At 45.5% G+C, this 24,262-nt stretch overlaps 1 protein-coding gene across 1 annotated transcript in view; it reads left to right on the top strand.

Annotated features, from left to right (window-relative positions):
• The window catches only part of Tnrc6c (trinucleotide repeat containing adaptor 6C), an 82,459-nt gene that overhangs the window by 13,651 nt on the left and 44,546 nt on the right, over nucleotides 1-24,262 (top strand). The window contains 3 exon segments of the mRNA XM_052758055.1: nucleotides 1,894-2,220; nucleotides 14,223-16,360; nucleotides 16,362-16,821. Of these exon segments, the coding sequence (XP_052614015.1) occupies nucleotides 1,894-2,220; nucleotides 14,223-16,360; nucleotides 16,362-16,821 (2,925 nt within the window).

Here is a 24,262-nt window from a genome sequence, read left to right as displayed (position 1 = left end):
GAAATAAGGAGCAGAAAGGGGCAGCTTACACCAACTCTCTAAGACCTGTCACTTCACAGAGGAGAGAAATTGGAACGAAGCTGAGAGAACTGGGGGCCAGGGATAAGGGTGGCTATCAAAGGCTGTTGAAGAAGTGTGCGTTTTCCCACCCTCCATGGGAACACGAGTGACTGTTAAATTCTTTTCTTTTGAAAGAATGGTATCTGCCATATTAAAGCAAGAAAAGATGTAAACATCTATAAAACAGGTTAATCTAAGACCCAATCTTTAGGTCTTTGTTTCTGGTCTGGAGAATCCTGGGTGGAAAATTCAGGGCATCCATCTTGCTTCTCCTTTCCTGGCCACTGATCCTGAGACCCACCAGATATGCACATGCCACTAAGAAAGAAGAAGAAAAACAGTGCCTCTCTGTGTGTTAGCATTTGAGAAATGTGTTGCACAGTGAGAGACTACAATCTTAGTCTTCGAATAGAGTTAGCAGAGGTGTGCCACAAAGAACAGTGTGTTGGTTGTGTTTCTGTAGTGGCAGAAACTCAGAAAGGTTTTGACTAATTGCTTTTATTTTTTCCTGCACACTAAAGTCACATTTATCTTCTGGGAGTGAGAGGCTAAGGCAGAGTGGTAAGGCATTAGAGGCTTGGAATGGATTGTTGACACAGGGACACAGGATCAGCAGGAAGCACTGAGAGCAAGAACTTGCTCTAGAAAGGGCACCCTGAAGCTGGGCATGGTGGCACACACCTTTAATCCCAGCACTCAGGAGGCAGAGGCAGGTGGATCTCTGTGAATTCGAGGCCAGCCTGGTCTACAGAGTGAGTTCCAGAACAGTCAGGGCTACACAGAGAAACCCTGTCTCGAAAAACAAAACAAAAGAGGGGGGGGGTGCACCCTGAGAGTCTTACTTAGTCTGAGTTACTATAAAGAGAGAGTTCAGTTGCTTTCTTGATAGGCACAAGTGACAGAAAGATAGGAAAGGCCCTGAGGGCACCGACAGTATAATGGTTACCTCATGTTCAGTAGAGTCCATGCTGGAAGACCCAAACTCAGGCTAATTGGAGCTGCCGATAAAAGGAAAGGAAAACTAGCTTATAGACCATAGCATTATCTTACAGTAGCTGTGACTCAGAAGGGCTTATAGTACCTAAGAGAGGTAACTGGAGCGGCTGAAGAGACATCTCAACAGTCAAGAGCAGTCAAGCACATTGACTGCTCTTCTAGAGGACCCAGATTCCATTCCCAACACCCACATAGCAGTGCACAACCACCTGTAACTCCAGTTCCAGGGGATCTGGCACCCTCTTCTGGCCTCCATGGGCACTAGGCATGCACATGCTGCACATAGAAAACACTTCAGAACATAAAAATACAATAAAAAGATACCTGGAATTGTTTTTTAACTCCTTTGTACAAAGCTTTTATTCAGACATAAAAGGAAAGACATTCACAAAATAAGGTGGAAACTTTGTTTCGGTCTATATATTCTGGATAATGGTTCACATTCAAGATGAAGGTGGGTCTGAGTATTGAGGGTCGGATCTTTTGCACCTGACACAAATTGTCTTCTTCATTAACGTGTGTTACTGTTAGTGAAACAGGCCACCTGCATCCTTGTCAAGTCTGTAGCAGAGCACAGCAGTGTTGCAGGTATGGTCTCCATAAATGCCAACTCTGAGACCCCATAGTGCTCACTCTAGTCATTGACAGAACCCAAGATGCAGAATATTGCATTGTTACCATCAGAAGTCACATGATGCTCACACCTACATCCACGTGGATGGGTGATTTACATATATGCACTAAACAGGGCCGTGTGTCCTTGAGAGCTGTTTGTTTTATTTGAGTTTTAAGTTTCCTAAAGCTTTGGGTCACCTTTTTTCCTTTGGGACTTTGCAGTGCCAGAACTTACTAAGACCTGTTCAAGCCAGCCCCAACCTGCCGGTACCAGTACCAGTACTTCCACCAGCACTCTCTCTAGCAGCAGCAATGGCAAACGTTCATCTGCCTGTGGCCAGCAGCCAGCTGCATCCCGTTACCTGCCTCGGGAGGTGCCTCCACGCTTTCGCCAGCAAGAACAGAAGCAGCTGTTAAAGAGAGGCCAGCCATTGCCTACAGGGACTCTGACCAGTGTGAGCCCAGCACAGGCTGCTAGACCTGCAGGAGCAAGCCCTCCTCCCCTCCCTGGAGCTGGGACACAGCAACATCCCAGCAAACTCCAGCCAGGTAAGAACTGGGAAGAATAGGGCTTTTTTTTTTTTTTTTCTTGGTGTTAGAGATAGGACCAGGGCCTTGTCCTTACTAGGCAGGTGCTTGGCTATTGCACTGCTCCCCAATGCTGAGACTTTCTTTCCATGTGCCTATGGTCTCCACTACTCAGGCTGAGGTGAGAGGATCTTTTGTGTTCTAGAATTTGAGGCTAGCCTGGGCAATGTAGTGAGACCCTTGTCATGAAAAATGTATAGATATATAGATTCACACATACACACAAACTGGGCAAGGGGCATATATAGATATTTGCGTGATCATATAACATATATACACACTATGTATACGTGTATATATGAGTGTGTTTAGAATATAACTCACTTTATGGATGAAAAAACGCCTGAAATTTGAATCAGTCTGTATGAGTATAAATGAGAAGCTGGCTCTTGACTCCCAGACAGACATCTTCATTTCACACCGTCTGTTTTCTCCCCAGCAGTGTCTGACAGTGCTGCCGGCTGGATCTTCCTACCACCTCACTGACTCAGCAGCCCCCCCAGATACCTGCATGTTCCTAATGTGCAGACTCAGTTTTTCTGCCACTACAGAAACTTGTCCTCTCCATGGCCTGCTTTCTGTCCTGGCCACCTCACAGAGGAGCCAGTGGTTATTTTTTCCCTAGCGGTCCATGCAAAGGGCTACCCTCTCAGTGTCTCTCTGTTCAGACCTTCCTATTGCTTAGCTCCATCACTCCTGTTAGAGCTGCAATATGCCAGTCTGCAGCACACGACCGTGCAGTGTACCGTGTGACTTGCATCTTTTGCTGATGAGTTTATTAGAGTCTCACATCTCAGCTAAGTTGAAAATAGCCTGTGGAGTGTCAGAACTTCCTGTTGAATAATTGACTTAGTAGACTGGAAAAGTCTCTAAACTGTGGGTCAAAACCTAGAAGTCCTGATGATGCCACCCGCTAGTCCTTCACTCATCTAAAAGGAGGGTTCTGGTCTGTAAATGGAGGCTTTTCTCTGTCCCGCCCGTCACCGTGAAGGGCAATGTGCCAGGGAGCAGGACCGTTTGGGGTTAGGTGAAGTGGGACAGTGATGCAATGGGACAGGTAAAATTTATCAGGAAAATGAAATCAGTAAGATACACTCATGACACAGAACAAAGAAGACGCCGCTGCTAATCCAGCTGTCATTGTTCTGCTGTTCTGCCCCAGGGAACCAACTACAAGCCACATTTCTCTGCCACTTGCTCCTGCTCCGACCACCCAAGAGAGAGCTTGCAACCCCTCTCCTCCATTCTTATTCGGTCTTACACTCAGAGAAGACCATGCCCTATAAGGCTAGTCACCCCAATACCACTGGCTGAACAGAACCAATTCCCACAGCACTGGTCTCCCATGACTCGAGTCTCCAGAGTTGGTTCCCTTTTCTTTCTGACTCAAATACTATTCCACAGAAGTTGAATTGGCCAAGGTGGGCATAGCTAGATGACATGGCATTGTAGACTAACCACAAGAATTGTAGGTGAGCAGCTATGTATACAGTATGGGAGAGCCAGGCCAGATTCTCCTTCCAGACCACAGCTGCCATGTCACTTATACTCTTAGCACTTGGGACTCTTATCAGGTGAAAAGGTCCTCCTTCCTCCTGGTAGATGGTTTCAGTTTCACACTGCATCACCTTGCCTGTGACAGGCATCATCCAATGCAAATGACAGCGTGTAGCAGGACTGCTGAGACTGAGGTGTATGGTAAGCATACACCCATCTTTGAAGCAGTTGTAAAGCAGGTTTTTAAACTCTCAGTCTTATTGACTCGGTTCTGTCACACAGTGCAGTCATGCTTTCTCACCTCTGTGACCTGTATGAAACATACTGTGACTAGGAGCTTCTCTTTTTCATGGTTCAAATGATTTACTAAAGCCAAACCTAGGTCAGTTCTGTTAGTACATTCCAGTATCTTCCAGAGGGATAATAAGTTCTCTGCTTGCATCAAAACCTAATCCCTCTTCTTTTCTCCCCTCCTCTGTCTGCCCCCCCTCCCCCATTTCTTCTCAAAACTTTAACATCTTGTTCCCTGTTAGGCTAACAGTAATCGTCCTACTTACTGGGTGCTTTTTACCATTTGCTGATCTAAATGTTAACTACTAATTCCTTCAGTTCTCTCCAGGCTCCAAAACCACTACAGGCAGCTTGTGAGCCTGAAGAGTATGTGAATTGGTGCCAGCTCTGTTGAGGGCCGGTGGCAGGATTTGTTAGCATTTTAAGTGCTCCATAAATGCCTAGAGCTAGCTGCTACAAGTGTGGGAATATTTGCTTCCTGCAGGCTCCTGCTTAGTGGGCACCCTCATCTCCATAGCACTAAAACTGACAGGCAAGTGAACATGTGTCAGAGGCAAAGGGATTTGACCATGGCCTTTTTGAAACACTTCTGACCTTTGTCGTGTGTTTCATGATGGTCTAGAACAGCCTGGCTATGCTTATTTGTTATTTTTACTTTCAGTGCTGGGAATGAAACCCATGGCCTTGTACATACTAATAAGTAAACACTCTTTTATTGAACTACATGCCCAGGCCTCGGCAACCTGAGGCTGAGGATTTGGTTTCATGCTTGCTAGGCTGCAGCTCCCCAGAGAACAGTAATATACATTTTTCCTTCCAGATCCCAGGTTCTGTCATCCCCCTCTGTGTTGACTCATTATAGATGGTGTATTGTCACATGAAGCTTACTAGTGTCAACATTTATCCCATTTTGTAGGATGACCAAGATTTCTGATGCTTGCATGCAAAAATAAGTTCTGGCCAGGCATGGTAATACATACTTTTAATCCCAGCACTCTGTTAGAGTTAGAGGCAGGATCTCTGTGAGTTTGAGGCCAGCCTGGTCTATATAACACTTTCCAGCCAGGGCTACATAGTAGAACCTAGTCTCAAAATAATAATAACTATTATTACTATTATTCCTGGATATTTGTAATGTTCAGTAATATGATGTGATAATGAAACTTAGTCAAGTTTAAAGCAGAAGCAGACTTTTATAATGATCTACCAATTTAAAGCTCTGTTTTCTAGCATCAAGCTTATTATAGTTAATTCTGTGCCTGCAGAATTATATGCAGTTGTTGTGTTTTTTGTTTTGTTTTCTTCACTCTTTTGGCTGTTTTCTTTGGGGGCCTGCCACCCAGCTGTGGAATAAATGCACACATGGAGACTTGTTCTTCCTTATGAATGCCCGGCCTTAGGTTGGCTTGTTTCTAGCCAGCTTTTTTTTTTTAAATTATCCTGTCTAGGGGCTGGAGAGGTGGCTCAGCGTTTAAGAGCACTGACTGCTCTTCCAGAGGACCAGGGTTCAATTTACAGCACCCACATGACAGCTCACAACTGTCTGTAACTCCAAGATCTGACACCCTCACACAGACATGCATGCAAGCAAAATGCCAATGCACATAAAATAAAAATAAATAAATTTTTAAAAATTATCCTGTCTACCTTTTGGCCTCTGGACTTTTACCTTTCTCTATTTCTGTGTATCTTTTCTTTCCTTCTTGTTCCATGTCTGGCTGTGTGGCTGTATGGCTGGCCCCTTCTTTTCTTGCTCCTTGATCTTCGATCTTCTCTTCCCAGATTTCTCCTCCTATTTATTCTCTTTGCCTGCCATCCCTGCCTATCCTTTCTCCTGCCAAACTATTGGCCATTCAGCTCTTTATTAGACCAATCAGGTGTTTTAGACAGACAAAATAAACACAGCCTCACAGAGTTAAACAAATGCAGCATAAAAGAATGCAACACATCTTTGCATCATTAAACAAATGTTCCACAGCATAAACAAACGTAACACATCTTCAACTAATATTCCACAACATGCAGTTTACATATAACTTTGTAGGTGGCTTCCCTCATGGAAACTGGGCTTTCCAATAAGTGTGCCCAATGACAAGTGACAGAAGCCTAGAAATACCCTCAAAGGGCTCAGGGAGCAACTGAGGGGAGACCACCCTGCAGCCTTAGCTAGAGCCATGGGTCTTGAGAAGGCAGACCTACAAAACTGAAAACACAGGCCACAAGCCCTGACCTGGTCAAGGTGAGCTCTGTGAGGGCCTCTGTCCTTCCCAGCTCCAGTCCAGATGTTCTTTGTATAGGCTGCTATTGGTGAGTGAAGCCTTGGCTTTGTCACAGAAGAGCCCAACAGGAAGTGAACTTTTACATTCATGTTGATTGAGAGAGAGAAGAGCTTGTTTAACCAACTGGAGGAAGACCTACCCTGCCCTGGTCAGATGAATGTTTGTGCACACACAGAGGGACTCACACAGTGGTGTGTTTCTAAAGCACGTTCTGCCGTGTTTTTTCTCTTCAGACTCTGGTTTTGCGAGGATTCAGGGTAACTCCAGCTTGAAGCATGTGAGAACTTTTTTATTCTTATTTTTTATTTTGTTTTATTTGGGGTGGGGGGAGGCATTTTGAGACAGGTTTTCTCTGTATAGCCCTGGCTGTTCTGGAACTCACTCTGTAGACCAGGCTGGCCTTGAACCTAGAGATCTACCTGCCTCTGCCTCCCAAGTGGTGGGATTAAAAGCATATGCCACCACCACCAGGTAAGAACTTTTTCTTTAAAAATCTTTTTAAACATTTTTCTCCTTGTACCTTTAGGCAGAACGATGTATTGTCTTCGTGCCTAGTTTGTACATCATAAACAGAAGCTCTGAAGCTCTGACTAGTATGTGGCAGTAGTTACTTCTTAGACCCTTTTTGGATTGAGACAGGAAAGTAATTAAGAACTTGAACTCATGCCAGTTTACATATGGACCTTGCTTAGAATATTACAGTGCTGGTCTGCAGGTGTTGAGGGGTTGTATAAAGGAGATCAAGGAGGAATGTAAAACATTCTCCTGCAGGTGGCTGGGGAAATACCAGTTTATTTGCATTCAGCCAGTAGGCAACATGCTGTTATTCTTTTGGCTAGCTTTCAAAAAGTAAAAAGAAAGAGGGATGGGGGTGGCTCTGGTGCTAATTGTCATTGAGTCCTGAAGTAAAATGTCCTGACAATTGAGAGAATTTAAAGAGGAAGGAAGATCGGTTTAGTGTCAGCTACAATTACATTATCAAAGCTTACAGAACCTGTCCATGGATGCTTCCTACTCCTGCTATAAGGGGATAAGATGGGCCACTTCCCCAGGGTGGCAAAAGCATCTCTAGGTCCATTCCAGGCTGGCACGGTCGGCGCCTGCAGGTAGCTTGAGCCAAACTGCTGGGAACAATCTGGCAGTTGCACAAGAGGTGGTCGTCATGTTGCAGTCAGAGCCCAGATGCCAGAGGCCACTCTGCAAGAGGCAACAGCTCCTGGGAGGTGGGCTGTACCAACTTCCGGTATTTCTTCAGACCCCAAAGCAGGAGAAACAGAACAGACCCTGAGCCTGGAATAGCTACTTTTCTCCAGCTGGAGTGTGTGTGGCATTCCAGCTTGTGGTGGGAGCTCTTGGCTGCAGTTCAGAATAGAGAAAATGGGAGAGCTGCACAGAGCAAGGCCGTGTCCGTGGTACTACTTACCCCGCTACCCGTGGCTCCAAGCAGGCACAACCTCCCTACATCATTTCCTTATTGTATCTTCATCTTCTCGACCTTGAGAAGTCATCTCTTGTACAGAAACACAAGTGACAGATTATTCTTTTGGACACCATTATTCCCAGCAAATTTTTGCTTTGTTCCACCTTATTGACTACCTGGGCTTGTAGCAACTGACAGGTGAGATGTGAGAGATTCTGCCCCTCGATGGAATTTGGAACACAAAGTACTTTCACCCTTGGGTTTTTACATGAAATGTAAAATTTATATGTGGTAGAGAGGGAGGATCTCAAGAGCTGAAGACAGCTGTGACATTGACCCTGTCCCTACAAACCAGGTAGCAAGGAATCTGTGCTCTCAGTAGACATTAAGGAACACACACTGTCAAATTTTGAAACCACCAGGGACTACTTTCTACAATTTGTGGTTTATTACTTCGTGATTTCAGGTAAAAGACATACGGTGATGAAGACCAAGTGCCTTTACTGTCAGTGTGAGTGCCAATGAAAGCATTCAACACACTGGCCTCACATCCCTAGCTGATTCATTTGATACTAATGAAAACTTTGCTTACTGTAGCTTTTGGGAGGTTTGTATTAACTACTTTGCCTAGAAAATTTTATCCTCATATGGTAACATTTGGATATTTAAAAATCAAAAGGGGAGCTTTTCCTTTCCTGCTGTTATTTAATCCTTTTTGATTTAATCACTTAAGACAGCTATGTTGCTTAGATTTTTATAGAGACTCCTATTTATAGAACAGAAGCCATGTAAACACAAGAAGAGAATTCAGCATTACACTTGAACTCCATTTATCTTTCCTTTTTTAAGGGGAGTTTATTGATAATAGTGTGTGTGATAGGTAGCAGGAAGAATCATGTTCTGAGCATGTGTTTTAATTCCTCACTACTTAGGGGTTCCAGACTTAAGTGAGGCACCCCACCTCCCTCACCTCTCCCTTCTCTTGCAAGATAGACAAGGTTTGTTTGTGAGGTTCACTTAAGCTGGTGTCTGTGGAAACTCTTCAGAGTGCTGGTAGGTGTGTGATGTCTTAGAGAAGTGAAGATTCTCACTTGTCAACTCTGGGTATCAGAGGTAGATTTTAGCCTTTGAAACTCATGTAGGACTGGAGCGACGCTCAGTGCTAAGAGCACTTGTTCTTGCAGAGGACTGCAGTTAGATTCCCAGCACCCACATGGTAGATCACAGTGGTCTACAATCCCAGTTCCAGAGGCTCAGACACCTCCATAGGTATCAGGTGCACATGTGCACATACATATGTACATGCAGGCAAAATATCTATCTATCGATCTATCTATCTATCTATCTATCTATCTATCTATCTATCTAGAAAATTAGTAAATCTTAAAAAACAAAGAAAGTCCTTGTGCTACACAGGACAACCAGAAATACCTGAGGACTAGGTACTGGGATTCCATGCATGCCTGCCACTTCCAGCTATATTACTTTTGTGTCAGGCAGCAAAGCTCTCTGTTTTCAAAGGTTGATGTGACCACAACATGTTCTTTCCAGTGACTATGATAGTTCTTCACACGTGGCCTTAACTCTCTAGAGGAACAGAACTTACAAAATGAAAATTATTATATGGAATTTATTAAAAGCTAGATCAGCAATGGCTGTCTACCAATAGAAGGTTCAAAAATCCAGTAGTTCAGTCCACGAGGCTGCATGTCTTAGCTGGTCTTCAGTATACACCAGAATTCCAAAGAACTGTGCTGTAGTGCCAGTGAAGGAACGGACTTGCTAGAGAGCAAGCAAAAGAGTGTAGTCTTGCTGCTCCCATGTTCTTTAGGTAGGCTTCCCGCAGAAGGTGTGGTCCAGAGCACAGGTGGATATCCCACCTTAAAAGATCAGATTAAAAGTGTGTCTTCCCGGGCTGGAGAGATGGCTCAGAGGTTAAGAACACTGGCTGCTCTTCCAGAGGTCCTGAGTTCAATTCCCAGCAACCACATGGTGGCTCACAACCATCTGTAATGAGGTCTGGTGCCCTCTTCTGGCCTGCAGACATACATGCAGGCAGAACATTGTATGCATAATAAATAAATAAATCTTAAAAAAAAAAAAAAGTGTGTCTTCCCACTTCAGATGTTTTAATTAAGGAAAAGGTGTACCCACCTACTTGGGTTTTAGTTAATTCCAGATATAGTCAACAACCAGGAATAGTTATCACAAATACACCCCTTGGCAACTTAACACATAATCATATCTCATGCCATTTTTTATTTCAGAATGAAAACAATAGCCCAGTCATAATTATGCCTAACATGATATAACTATCCCATGTACAATCACATTATATATTTAACCAGGCCATAATTTCACCTAACATGATGTAACTATCCCTTGTACAACCACAAATGCATTAGAAATTTTAGGAAAGGTGGCAATGTTGCTTGAAGAACATTCTTAGTTTTTTTAATAATTTATTTTTATTTTTTGTGCATTGGTATTTTACCTGCATGTATATCTGTGTGACATGTCGGATTGCCTGGAACTGGAGTTACACACAGTTGTGAGCTACCATGTAGGTGCTGGGAATTGAACCCAGGTCCTCTGGAAGAGCAGTTAGTGCTCTTAACCACTGAGCCATCTCTCCAGCCCCAGAACATTCTTTTAGAAAACTTAAATATGATAACCACTGATACTATCTTAATTGATGTTATATGATAAAGAAATTGAGGAAAGAGTGCACACCTTTAATCCCAGCACTAAGGAGACAGAGGCAGGTGGATCTCAGTGAGTTTCAGGCCAGCCTGGTCTACAGAGTGAGTTCCAGGACAATCAGGGCTCTTACACAGAGAAACTTTGTCTCGAAAAACCAGAAAAAAAGAATTTGAGGAAAAGAAACACAAATATCTATACAAACACTCTTGTCAGGTATAATCCTCATTTCTGCAATTGGTTCCGTGCATGGCCTTAGCTGGTATTTATAACTACCTTCCTCCACTACCTGTTCTGCATTTCCTCCACCCTCAGCAAACACCTCAGCAGGTCTTGGCTCTTTTCCTGGAGTAGGGACCCACACCTTCATTCCTGACAGGTCTGTGCCCTTTGTCATCCTGCCTGGATTGCTTGTAGTAGTTTCTATTGACTTTAGTCACGGGGCATGGTAGCACCAAGAGACTCTCCAAAGGATCTCTTGCACTTCAGACAGAATCCTTCTTACCTCCATTGTTGAGAAGCAATCCACTTTCCCCATGGTAATCTGCATCAGTTACCTCTCCTAACACTGTTACTCCTTCCTTAGCCTGTTGGCTTAAGGGTATCAGAAGCCCAAAGTGGCCAGGGGGATGTCTGAGCTTCCGGTTCAATGGAATATATTGTCTCCTGGCAGAAGCATTCCCCGCTCTGGAACCAAAACTTTTGACTTGCAGAACGTAAAGTCATGGGAACAGGAAACTGAAACTTTCCTAGTAGGTCATTAGGGGTGACAGAGAGTGGAACTATTCCCCTTTCTACCTCTTAGTTTCTGGACCTGTGGATCTTGCTGTAGATGTAACCAACAGTCTTATAAAATAAGAAACACAGAGCCAATTCAGAGAAGACAGCCAAGAGGTCAGAGCTAAGAGCCTCACCCTTCCTGATTCAGGGATCCTCTCCAGCCAAGAGAGCTCTCTGAAAGGGACCTACTTCCTGTGTGTCTGTCTTTAAAGTCTTCCTGTTCTGCCTTCTCATTGGTTGTAAACCCAAACATGTGACTGCCTCGTCACTGCCTGAATGTACCGCCCTCCAGGTCCTTAAAGGCGTGCGCCACTGCCGACGCACTTGCTATGACTCTAATAGCTCTGACCCCCAGACAACTTTATTTATTAACATACAATTAAAATCACATTTCAGTATAAGTAAAATACCACCACATCTTGCTATAGGAGAAACTATGCCATATATTAGACACTGATTCAAAGCATATACCACCTTCTGGAGAACGCTGCCACAGCCCTCGGGCTGCTGCCACCTCATTGATGTTATAACTGTGTCTTCAAAAGGCCATTCCATCTTTCTGTCAGGCCAGCTGCTTCAGGATGGCAGGGAACACGGTAAGACAAGTGCATTCCTGATCAAGTGATTCACTGATGAGCGTGAGCCTGCTGTTGCACTTCTCTGGCTGTAAAGTGAGTTCCTTGGTCTGTTGCACGAATCCTAAATGGTCTTATAATAAAAACCTGGAGACAGATATCAGGGTGATAGCTGAAAGATCAGAAAAGCAGAGAAAGCCACCACTACCACCTCTTACCTCACCAACTCCTCAGCCTGACAGATCCTCTGCAAGAGAGTGAATTCCTGTCTCCACCCACCTAATATTCCTTTCTCTGCCCAGCCCTATCACTTCCTGTCCCAACCTTCCTAGTGCTGGGATTAAATGTGTGTGATCCCAAGTGTTGGAATTAAAGGTGTGTGCCACCACTGCCTGGCTCTGTTTCTTTTTCAGACTGGATTAATCTCATGTAGCCCAGTGTGGCCTTGAATTCACAGAAATCCAGATGGATCTCTGCCTCTGCCTCCCAAGTGCTAGGATTAAAAGGTGTGTGCCACCACTGCCTGACCTCTGTGTTTAATCTAGTGGCTTGTTCTGTCCTCTGATCTTCAGGCAATTTTATTTGTTCAAAATATCACCACATTGGTCAGAAGCAATACTGTGTGGAATACCATTATGGTGGATAAAGCATTTTATAAGTCCATGAATCACAGTGGTTTGGCAGAAGCATTATGTGCAGGAAAGGCAAATCCATAACCAGAATAAGTATCTACTCCAATAAGGACAAAGCGTTGTCCTTTACACAGAGGAAGTGGTCCAGTGTAGTCAACCTGTCACCAGGTTGCTGCTGGTCATCCTGAGGAGTGGTGTCATATCTGGGGCTCAGTGTTGTTTCAGCTGTTGACAGATCTGGCACTCAGCAACAGCTGTAGCCAAATCAGCCTTGGTGAATGAAAGTCCATGTTGTCGAGCATTGTCCACAGGTTTTCCTATCTACCTGACTACTGAACTCCTCCCCGGCTTTGGATCAGCACTTACATGGAACACAAGTATCTTCACATTCCTTCACCTGTTTGGAGAAATCTAGCCACATACTCTTCCCCAGATGTCTTTCTCAACAATTTTCTGATCGTGCTCTTTCCAAGTCCCTGATCATCTAGCCAGTACATTGGTACAACCCGTAAATCAGTGAACAATTGCACATGTGGCCATTTCTCCTTCCAAACAAAGTGCATGACCATGTGTACTGCCTGAAGTTCTGCCCACTTTGAAGATTTCCCTTCACCTGTATCTTTCAGTGTTGTCCCAGAAAAGGGTTATAATACTGCAGTTGTCCACTTGTGAGTGGTGCCTGAATGACGTGTAGAACCACCAGTAAACCAGTCTTGTCTTGTTTGGTCAGCCAATCAGAGAACACCCCTTGAGGCCATAGGTGCATGCTTGGCAGCATTGTGACAGGAGGAGAAACCATAGGCATTTGGGCAACTTCATCAACTTGCTGGTGCCTTCAGGACCTGCTCAGGCTCAATCATGCGTATATACCTCTTCCATTTGATAATGGATTGCTGCTCTACTCGTCCTTCATTATGACTTGGTGGATCAGATAATACTCATCTCATAAAGGGCAGCCCAAGTCGCATGGTAACTTGGTAGCCTATTGTCAAATGTTCAGTTTCCACTAAGGCCCAACAGCAGGCCAAGAGCTCTCTTTAAAATAGAGAATAGTTGGGTGGAGATGATGGTGGAGCCTTGCTCCAAAATCTCAAAGGTTTCTTCTGTGATTTACCTATAGAGGCTTGCCAAAAGCCCAAACAACATCCTTACCTGCCACTGACCCCTCAGGAGGATACCATCAGGTCAGCTGCATCATATGGTCTAAGTGGTAGAGCAGCCCGCCCAGCAGCCTGGACCTGCTGAAGAACCTTCTGTTCCAGACCCCACACAAAGCTAGCAGCTTTCCAAGTCACTTAGTATATGTGCTGGAGTCACACACCCAAATGGGGATTATACTGTCTCTAGAATCCAAATTGACCTACTAAATGTTGTCCTTTCTTGGTGGTGGAAGGGCCCAGGTGCAATAACTTACCCTTCACCTTAGAAGGAATATTGCTGCATGCCAGAAACCACTACTGGATTCCTAAGAATTTCACTGAGGTGGAAGATCCTTGAATTTTGGTTGCTGCCTCCTACTCACTTAGTCCAATGAGCATAATGTCATCAATATAGCTGTTAAGAAAACATGCTAAGTCTTAAGGGTTCGTTTGTTTTGTAGTTTTTTGTGGTGCTCTACTACTGAGCCACACTCACTGCCCCCCCCCTTTTTTTGCATTTGTCATTTAGAATTGAAAATTTGAGATTTAAAAAAAAAAAAATCCCCAAAACTAGTTCTTAGAGTTCTTAGTTGATTCATTGGCAAGTGGGAAGAGAATATAATTTTGAGTTTCATTTCATCTTTTTTCAGGTCTTGGTCACAGTGGATTGGCAGATCATTATGAAAACTCCCATTGGGGCCAGCAGCCCTCTTACAGAAGTGAAGCCAACTGCAGCTGGGATAAAGTGACCATAGACAGGACTGACCAGGAGGTGTGGCCGTCCATCCCAGTAACTGAGACTGAGTCTGCCTCAGAATGTCCTACAGATACTGACCCTGCCTCCAACTGTGGCTCAGAGAACAGTAGCATGGCTACAGGGAGCGCCCAGGGCAGCTTCACAGGACATCCCAAGAAGACAAATGGCAATAATGGCACCAGTGGTGCGCTCGTCCAAAGCCCTTCGAATCAGAGTGCCCTTGGGGCAGGTGGAACCAACGGGAATGGAGGTGTGGCCAGAGTGTGGGGTGTAGCCACAGGCTCCAGCTCTGGCCTGACTCACTGCTCTGTTGGTGGTGGAGATGGAAAGATGGACAACATGATCGGAGATGGGAGAAGTCAAAATTGTTGGGGTGCTTCCAACTCCAACGCGGGCATTAATCTCAACCTTAATCCTAATGCCAACCCAGCTGCCTGGCCTGTACTCGGGCATGAAGGAACTGTGGCAACAGGCAACCCTTCCAGTATTTGCAGTCCAGTCAGTGCCATAGGTCAGAATATGGGCAGCCAGAATGGGAACCCAGTGGGCACCCTAGGTGCCTGGGGAAACTTGCTGCCCCAAGAGAGCACAGAACCACAGACGTCCACTTCTCAGAATGTGTCTTTCAGCGTACAACCTCAGAACCTTAACACTGATGGACCAAATAACACTAACCCCATGAACGCTTCACCAAACCCTATCAATGCAATGCAGACAAACGGACTGCCAAACTGGGGCATGGCTGTTGGTATGGGGGCCGTCATCCCGCCCCACCTGCAAGGCCTTCCTGGTGCTAACGGATCATCAGTCTCTCAAGGCAGTGGAAGTGGTGGGGAAGGATTGGGCAGTTCTGTGTGGGGACTGTCCCCTGGTAACCCTACCACAGGAAACAACAATTCTGGGTTCAATCAGGGGAATGGAGACACTGTGAACTCAGCATTAAGTGCTAAACAGAATGGATCCAGCAGTGCTGTACAAAAGGAAGGGAATGGAGGGAGTGCCTGGGACTCGGGACCTCCTGCAGGTCCTGGCATCCTTGCCTGGGGAAGGGGCAATGGCAACAATGGCATTGGTAATATCCATTCAGGAGCTTGGGGCCACCCCAGCCGAAGCTCTTCTAATGGTGTGAATGGGGAGTGGGGGAAGCCCCCAAACCAGCATTCCAGTAGTGACATCAATGGGAAAGGATCAACAGGGTGGGACAGTCCCAGTGCCGCCAGCCAGACACCTGCCTTGCAGCCTGGCAGTGAACACATGAACTCGTGGGCCAAAGCCGCATCTTCTGGAACTACAAGTGAAGGAAGCAGCGATGGGTCTGGCAATCACAATGAAGGAAGCACTGGGAGGGAAGGAACAGGAGAGGGCAGGAGGCGAGACAAGGGGGTTCTAGACCAAGGGCACATCCAGTTGCCAAGGAACGATCTTGACCCAAGAGTTCTGTCTAATACTGGTTGGGGACAGACTCCTGTAAAGCAAAACACTGCCTGGGAATTTGAAGAGTCCCCCAGGTCTGAGAGGAAAAATGACAATGGGACAGAGGCCTGGGGTAGTGCAGCTACTCAGCCTTCAAACTCAGGGGGGAAGAGTGATGGGTCCATCATGAACAGTACAAATACCTCTTCAGTATCAGGGTGGGTCAGCTCGCCACCTGCCGCCGTGCCAGCAAACGCAAGCTGGGGAGACAGCAACAACAAAGCGCCAACTGGCCCAGGAGTTTGGGGGGACTCAATAAGCTCTACTGCTGTTAACAATGCTGCTGCCACCAAGAGTGGCCATGCTTGGAGTGGGACCGTAAACCAAGAGGACAAATCACCCACCTGGGGTGAGCCTCAGAAACCCAAATCCCAAAACTGGGGAGATGGACAAAGAGCAAACCCAGCCTGGAGTGCAGGAGCAGGAGACTGGGCTGATTCATCATCTGTCCTTGGCCATCTAGGGGATGGGAAGAAAAATGGATCTGGATGGGATGCTGATGGTAATAGGTCAGGGTCTGGTTGGAATGATGCCACAAGATCTGGGACCAGTGGCTGGGGGCAGCGGCACAAATGCTAAGGTGAATCCAGGTACAAATTGGGGGGAGTCTCTCAAGACTGGTACCCAGCAGAACTGGGCTCACAAGCCTCAAGACAACAATGTGAGTAACTGGGGAGGAGCTGCTTCTGTTAAGCAGACAGGGACAGGGTGGATTGGGGGGCCACTGCCAGTCAAGCAGAAGGACAACAGTGAGGCAACTGGCTGGGAGGAGCCTTCCCCACCATCCATCCGACGCAAAATGGAAATTGATGATGGTACCTCAGCTTGGGGGGACCCAAGCACCTACAACAATAAAACTGTAAACATGTGGGACAGAAACAATCCAGTCATCCAGAGCAGTACCACAACCCCTGCCACTCCCACGACCCCCACCTCGAGCAGCACCACACACCAGGCCGAGACGCCACCTTCACACCAGGCTGGCACTCAGCTGAATCGGTCACCACTGCTCGGGCCAGGTATGGTCGGGGCCCTCTGGTCATATCACTGGTGTGTACTCTGTGTCTGTGTGTGAATCCTTGGACTGGTACTTTCATAGCAAATGACTAGTGTAGCTGTTTTCCAAGGGAGCAAACAAAGCAAGATCCTCTAGTAGCTCTCCAAGAAAAGCACTGGGTATGCTCAATATAGCCAGGGTTTCCAGCCAGTTGGGTCCTTTTCATCATTCTTCCAACAACCACAGGCTAATTTTGTTTTGAACTTGTGTTTTGCTATGTTGTACTCTGCTTGTCTGGGTTCTTTGTCAGTAATGGAACCGTTGGGCAGATGACATCCTTTTATAAGAGCAACTTTGAAATCTTTCTGCCGTACAGCTGTATTCTTTCTGCCTGCCTAAACCACTTGTTCATGGTTCTGTGCATTTCCTTGGCCTTTGCCCAATCGATGAAGCATTACTTGATCTTAGTCAATACCACAGCCAGGTACAAGCTCGTTTTTCTGCCCTGTGCTGTGCAAATAGTCTGAGTCTGTCCCATACTGTAATCCAACCTTTGCATGACAGGGCCAGCACCAATGAGATTTGGGAAGAAAGAAGCAGAGTCCTCTTCAGTGGAGCCAGGACCCCTTGCATTAGCATGTTTTGTAAGATGTCTCTATTACTAGAGAAAACAAGTGGTTCTCAGCCCTGGCTTTCCTTAAATTGCCTTGACACTTCATAGGATGAGCTGTCAGCCCCAGAGAACCTGATTTAATGGTTCTAGAACAGAACTTCTTCACTGATAGTTTTAAAGTTCCTCCCTAAAAATGAAACAGTGTTTGTAAAACTTGAGTCATTATACAAGTCATATTTTTATTTCAGTTGAAAGACAAATTTCAAAATCAGACTAAGACTTGTGTTTGGAGTTTGTGCTCTGTGCAAGTGGAAAGGAAGATACTGGGATAATCCAGCTAGAGCCACAGGCAACTTGATTGAGCAAACAGAAACCCATGTTAAAGCATAGGCAATGCAGGTGGACTTTGGAGAACCAGCAGGATCCTCAGGTTTCTATCTGGAATATTGGTCCATGGTACAAAGTACTATGCTCTAATCATGGTTTGTGAGAACTATACCACAGCACTCCCTGTATGTGGAAGGGAATACTGTCCAACTCATAGCTGTGTTCCGAGACCTCTAATACAAGTGAGGAACTAGACACTTCTTCAAGAGGCCTTGCCCCACAGATTGACTTCCTAGCCTCATGCTCTTCTTCTTAGACAGCCAGGGCCTGAATCAGCCTCATTTCTGTAGTTGCATAAAGTTTTGCCCTTGAGACGATAGTGTAGAACTTGAGCGATTGACTGAGGGTACTTTGTCTGTGTGCCCATTCTACAGGAGCTTTCCTCATTTTTTACAGCAATTTCCTATAGTTATGATTTCTGGTGTTTCTGGTGGTCTTCTGGGAAGCTTTGAACCTCAAGGTGCTTTGCTCAGAGCATCCTTGCTTTTAAGTATGTAGCATACATACTGGGCAGCCAGCAGAGACTGCAGTCCAGTTATCCCAGAGCTGCACTCTAAGTGAGCTGTGTCACACACTCTTCTTGGATCGGCCTTAAAACCGAGTTACTTCCTGGTAAAGCTGTTCTGTCCTGAGGACTGCTCACCCACGTGTGTCACTTGGTCCCAGGTGGAGAACCCTGTTCCTAGTTTTAGCTTTTCCTTTCTGTTTTGTATTCTTTGGGGTTTTGGGTAGGGGGGTTGAGGGAGATAGTTTCGTTGGTTTTGTTTTTTTGTTTTGTGTGTGTATGTGTGTATATGTAGTGTGCTTGTGTGTATATGTATATTCATACATATGTGAACATGTGAGTGGACAGATGTATATTATTACTTGTAGAGGTCAGAGGTTGATATTATGTGTGTTTTTCAATCACATTCCACCTTATATATTGAGGCTCACCAGTTCAACTAGTCCACCTTAGATAGCTTGCTCCATGGATTCTTTGTCCAGCTCCTGAGGACTGGAATTACAGGCAGGCCTAAATTACAGTCTTCATGTTTGCATGGCAGCCACTTTACCCACTGACCCATCTCTTCAGGCTTCCCTTGAGTTTAAATGGACCATAAACGACAAAAGGAAGAAGTCTTCCCACCTAGGTGTCTTATAGGTTTCTCGTGGTCATCCTGAGCCTGTTGTTCCTAGGTAGAGGCTTAGAGAGGCCTTTAGAATGGGTGCTGAGTGCTGGTTGACTGCCCCATGTAAGATACTGGCTTAAGTGGCCTTGAGATGGCTCAGCAGATAAAGGTGCTTGCCCCTAAGCCTTGAAAACAGGAGTTTGATCCCTGGGACCTGTACAGTAGAAGGAGAGGACCAACTCCCACAAGTTGTTTTCTGACTTCCACTGGTACTCCATAGTTCCCTATCCTTCAAAAATAAGCAATTGTAATTTTTTGAAAAACAAAAGTAAAGATGTTGGCTTAAAACACTGTTCTGACCAGTCAGACTACTGAACAAGATCCGAATGGACACGAACAATCAGTAGTATCCTTGCTCCATCCCGCTAACAGAACCAGTGGCGAGCTCTTTGCGTCTTCTTCTCCCATTCCATGTGGTACACAGGGAACAAATGGGAAGAACAGGGAGGGATTCTTGAGTGGTTAGACATCATGAAGAAGGCCTTACAGCAATGAGCAACCTGAGAAGAGGCCCAAGGACAGATGAGGCCTTTACAGGCATCTGGACTGTATCTAGAAGCCCCGAGAAACAGGAAACAGTTCTAAGAAGAACTTGACAACTTAGGCTTCCTTTTGTAGAACTGGTTGTTCTTACTAGAAAACAGAGATTGAATCAGTGGGAATCTGCATGGGGAAGCAGGTGATGGCAGCCTAGAGGGATAGTGGCAGGGTGAAATGGAGGGGTGCTTAAAAGGACAGTGACTAGGGAAGCAGAGAAGTGACTCAGTGGTGGCAGGACACAAGTAGTGGTGTTCTTGCTGGCGTTTCCGGAGCACAGGAGGCAAGAGATTCGGGTGGGAAGGGGTAACACAAAGGATGTACTTGAAAGGTGGAATCTCAGCGCAGAGCTAGCTGAAGCTGCAACTGTGAGAGAGTAACTGTGAGTGCGTAGTTCCGGTCAACAGAGAAATGCCTAGGGGCTGGGGCTCAGCGAATGAGCACTTTCCTAGCGTGCTGAAGGCCCTTGGGTTCAATTTCCAGCCCCACAAAGAAAATACTTGAAGTGGCAGAACGGAACACATTTAAAAGTCGGTAGAAAGGATCATGTAGAAAAGAGCATGGATGCAAATGGAGAGATCCCTCATTTACTAGGGAAGAAGATCCATGCTCCAACCTATAGAAGAGGTAAAGGGTGAGTGCCCAGGCAGGCCATCTAAGAGGCCAGGGGCTTAAGGACACCAATACTAGCCATGAGGGGAGAAGGTGTGAGAGCAGAGATGTGATGTCTGTGTAGAAGATGGAACAGATTGCTAACCATGCCCAGAGGGCTGCCAGACAATGATACACCCAGTAGTGGGTAAAATGGTCATGGTTTAGCCCCTGCAAGGCCTACCCTGGGTTAGGCAGTGTTCATGCAAGAGTCACAGAAGGTAGCAAAACAGCCAAGCCCCTGCCCTGTGGGGCCTGCAGGCCAGTAAGGGAGCCAAAGTAGGTGAATTCTGTGTGTGACATGAGGAAGGGTGATGAGGGAAGCCAGGGGACCATGCTTTGGTTAAATGTGAAACCTGGGCACTGAACAGATTCTGAGACAAGAGGAGTGTCCCCTTCTGTACTCATTTGCATGGTATGTTTGCTGCACTCCACAGTTGACTTGCCACATAGGAATCCTGGATGGATCTGTCTGCACCGCTGTCCCCGAATGAAATGTCACAGGTTGCACCCAGACCCATAGATGTTCCCAGTTGGTGCATATTTTTCTGTGAATCAGCATTTTTAGTGAAAAAGGCAGAGTTCTGTCTGTTAGAAGCCTGAAAGATAGGAAACATTGGTGTCATGTGGCAGCATTCTACTAGAGTAAAGGGCTGTGTTCCCATTCACACACTTGTACCAGCCCAGAGAGGCCCAGCGCTGTAACTTTGATCCCTAACCAGAAGTTCTGGGCCCAGTTTCTGCTGAACTAAATTACATTAACAGGCTGCTGCTTCAGCATCTGAACATGTGGTTCCTGGTTTGTTTGTGTGTGTGTGTGTGATTGATCATGTGTAGGGATATGTCTACATGCGGGTATGTGTTCCCATGAATACAGGTGCCCCAGAGACCAGTTGTGAGCTGCCTGACATGGGGACTGGGAACTAAGCTCAGGTCCTCTGGAAGAACTGCAAGTCTCTTACCTGCTGAACCATCCCTCCAGTCCCAGTTCCTGTTTTTTTTTTTTTTTAACTGAGAAATGACTGTTTTTAGGAACTCAGATTTTAAGGACTTGAAAGAATGAAGAAAATGAGGAGGAAAGACAATTGATGGGAGAAAAAAAAATGAAGGAAGCCAGGCAGAGTAGTGCGTACCTTTAATCCCAGCATTCAAGAGGCAGAGACAGATGGATCTTTGTGAGTTCAAGGCCAGCCTGATCTACTTAGTGAGTTCTAGGAGAGCCAGAGAAGGAGGAATTTGAAAATTAAAATGCAGTGTATGGAGAATATGGTATAATGGTACATTCTTCTAATCTCAGTCCTCAGGAGGCAAAGGCAGAAGAGTCAGAAGTTTGAGGCCAGCCCAGGCTACATAATACATAGTAAGTTCTACACCAGTCAGAACTGCATGTGAGAAACTGGTTCAAAGCATAATGACACAGTGTAGTGGGAGAGGCCAGTAGAACCAAGTCTACATTGTGACCTGTGTGTGTTAAAGATGGAAAGCACTCTGAGAAGAGTTAGCACTTGAAAATGGCCACCACAAGCTGAGGGTGATGGTTCACAGCTTAAATTCCAAGACTCGGGAGGTAGAGGCAGCGGAATCTCTGATTTGGGGGCCACCCTGGTCCACATGGTGAGCTTCAGGACAGCCAGAGTTACAGCCCCTGTCTCCAAAAAAACGAGAAGGGGCACCACCATGGCCCTCATAGCATGATGAGTAGTCTCACCATGTATGCACTGGTGTGCATGCAGATGCGTGTAAATGTGTGTGCATGTATATGGAGACTGGAGGAAACCTCAGGCATCATCTAAAGAAGACCTAAGAGACAGTTCTTGTCCTAGGCCTTACCAGTTTAACTACATTGGTTCCTCCTGTCTTTATTAACTAAAAATTAACTAAAGGCTAAATTCAGGTAATATCTAAGAAGAGGGCTCTTATGTGCTCAACTATAATCTTAAAGGTGATTGGTAGAAAATATTAGGAATCTATAAGTTGCTAGGTCAAATGGGAGAAAATAAAACTGTCTTCTTTTTTCCTGTGACTCATATCTGTCCAAGCTATCTGCCTTTTTTCTGCAGGGTGGGGGAAAGTGTGCTCAGTCGCTAGGCAACCTGTACAGCTAGATGCCTCTGGTGATAGTTAAAGGGAGATCTGGAACTAGAGGTAAGGTTTGGGAAAGGAGGAAGTAAAGCTTAATTGGCACATCCACCAGGCCTTCTCAAACAGGTAGCCCAGATGCTGAAGTCTGTTCTTACAGAGTACAGAGGTATCTCTGATAAAGTACTTTCCTCCATTTGGGGATGGACCTGGCCGGATGCTGCCAATGATGGTAATTACAGGGAGGCTTGAACTGGGCTTCTGGCTGAGCATAGCTGTCAGTGCAGACGGTTATCTAAATATTCCTAGAAGTGGTTAGGTAAGGAGTTAGCGGTCAATAAAGTTAGTAAGGCTGTAAGAAAGGAGGGTCCGAGCTGAATTGTGTAAAGCTATTACTGAACATCCACCTGACCTAGGCGGTGTCTCCTTGTGGAATTTGTCTTAAATCAGGAGACTTGCATGTGGACTGTTATTACTGCTAGTCCTTGAAAGTGGCCAAGGGAGATATCTGTTTCCAGAGAAAGCCTTTCCTGAGGCAGTTCTCCAAATACCTGGAATGTGTATGTCCAGAGAGTGATCAGTCCACACTGTTAGCCCTTCTAAGGGAAAAGTCAATTGGGAAAACTATGAAGGCACACATGATTTTCATAACAGAAGACAGCTGATATATAACAAGCCAAGTAACACCAAAAACTCCCCTGATCCCTCCAGGTAGTGACTTTGCCATAACCAGCTGAGTTCTTCTGATATATTCCTGCAGCCTGCAGCATTGGTGTTAGGGAAAGATGCATGTGGAGGAGAGCATATAGTTGATCTAAGCAAGATGAGTGACCCCCATAGGCTCATGGAGACTGAGCTATTGTCCAACACCAAAAGAAGTCTCAGTTTGTCCCCTTTCTTCCAGAGCCTGTAGACACACAATGGTGCCAAAGTAAAATATTAGTGAGAGTCTTGAAATCTGAGCAAGGGAAGATTGCGCTTGAGGAGCTTGTTCAAGAGTCCTTCTGCATCCTGCTGAATGCCTGCTCTTCTTTCCTTGGGGCCACCTGTGATAGCTGTAGCAAGTTTGAGGCTGCTCACCAGGAGGCTGTGGTTGGCTTTAAAAGTCCAGAAAGGCTGAAGCTAACTACAAGCTTGAATTTGCATTTACATCACTGCTACTCGATCCAAAGCTTACTTTTCTGACACAAATATTAAAAGGTTTTATAAAGACTGAGTTAATGTGAGCTCACGTGAGTTAATCGTGGAAGAGGCATGTCTCCCATTCACTACACTGAAACATGGGAAAACATGATTGCCTAGGTCAGAGATTGGTGCTCTTTGAAGTCTTAAGAGCAACAACAACTAGAGAGCAGCAAGCTTCAGGACCCCATCCTGGGCATTTTGTCACTCTTCCTCAGTGTGCACCAGCAAGACACCATGACAACTCTATTTTAAGACCGGGACTCTAAAATTACCTTCCAGTCACCAGGCAGAGGGATTCAGTTTTCAGCAACATTACAATAGTTTTTAACAGAGAAGTGATTGGAATGACTTGTACTTTTTATAGCTATTTGGGTAGGGTGGGTAGATTTTGCTTTTCTGTATTTTGTAGGGCCTTGGGGATTAGCAGATCTGCTACAGAAGTGAGAATGGCGCCTATGTGAAAACCTGTGAACCACATTCATAGGCTCCCACTACAGGACCTTCATTTAAAAATAAATAAATGGGTAACAAAGTTGGAAATACAGTGTGGCCCCCAGGATTCCTATAAAAGCGAGCACACAGACATACACACATAAAAGAAAAAAAAAAAACTTTGGGCAAAAAATGAAAGTATTTGAAAGTTTCAGAGGGGGGTTTTGGTGGGTGGGTGGGTGGCCTGTCTTGGGATGCTTAGGATGGAACACAGGGTCTCATGGGTGTTTTGCATACTTTCCCACTAAGCTTCATCCTCCAGCCCTGAAGGATAATGTTCTTCATTTTAACATCAATGTTTTAAATGTAAATAAAGCTTGGTCTGCCTGATCCATCCAACTTTTTTT

This window comes from Peromyscus californicus, unplaced genomic scaffold (assembly GCF_007827085.1).
Source record: "Peromyscus californicus insignis strain IS unplaced genomic scaffold, ASM782708v3 Scaffold_3__1_contigs__length_106647218, whole genome shotgun sequence".
Lineage (NCBI taxonomy): Eukaryota > Metazoa > Chordata > Mammalia > Rodentia > Cricetidae > Peromyscus > Peromyscus californicus.
This window is presented reverse-complemented; position numbering and strand designations above follow the sequence as displayed.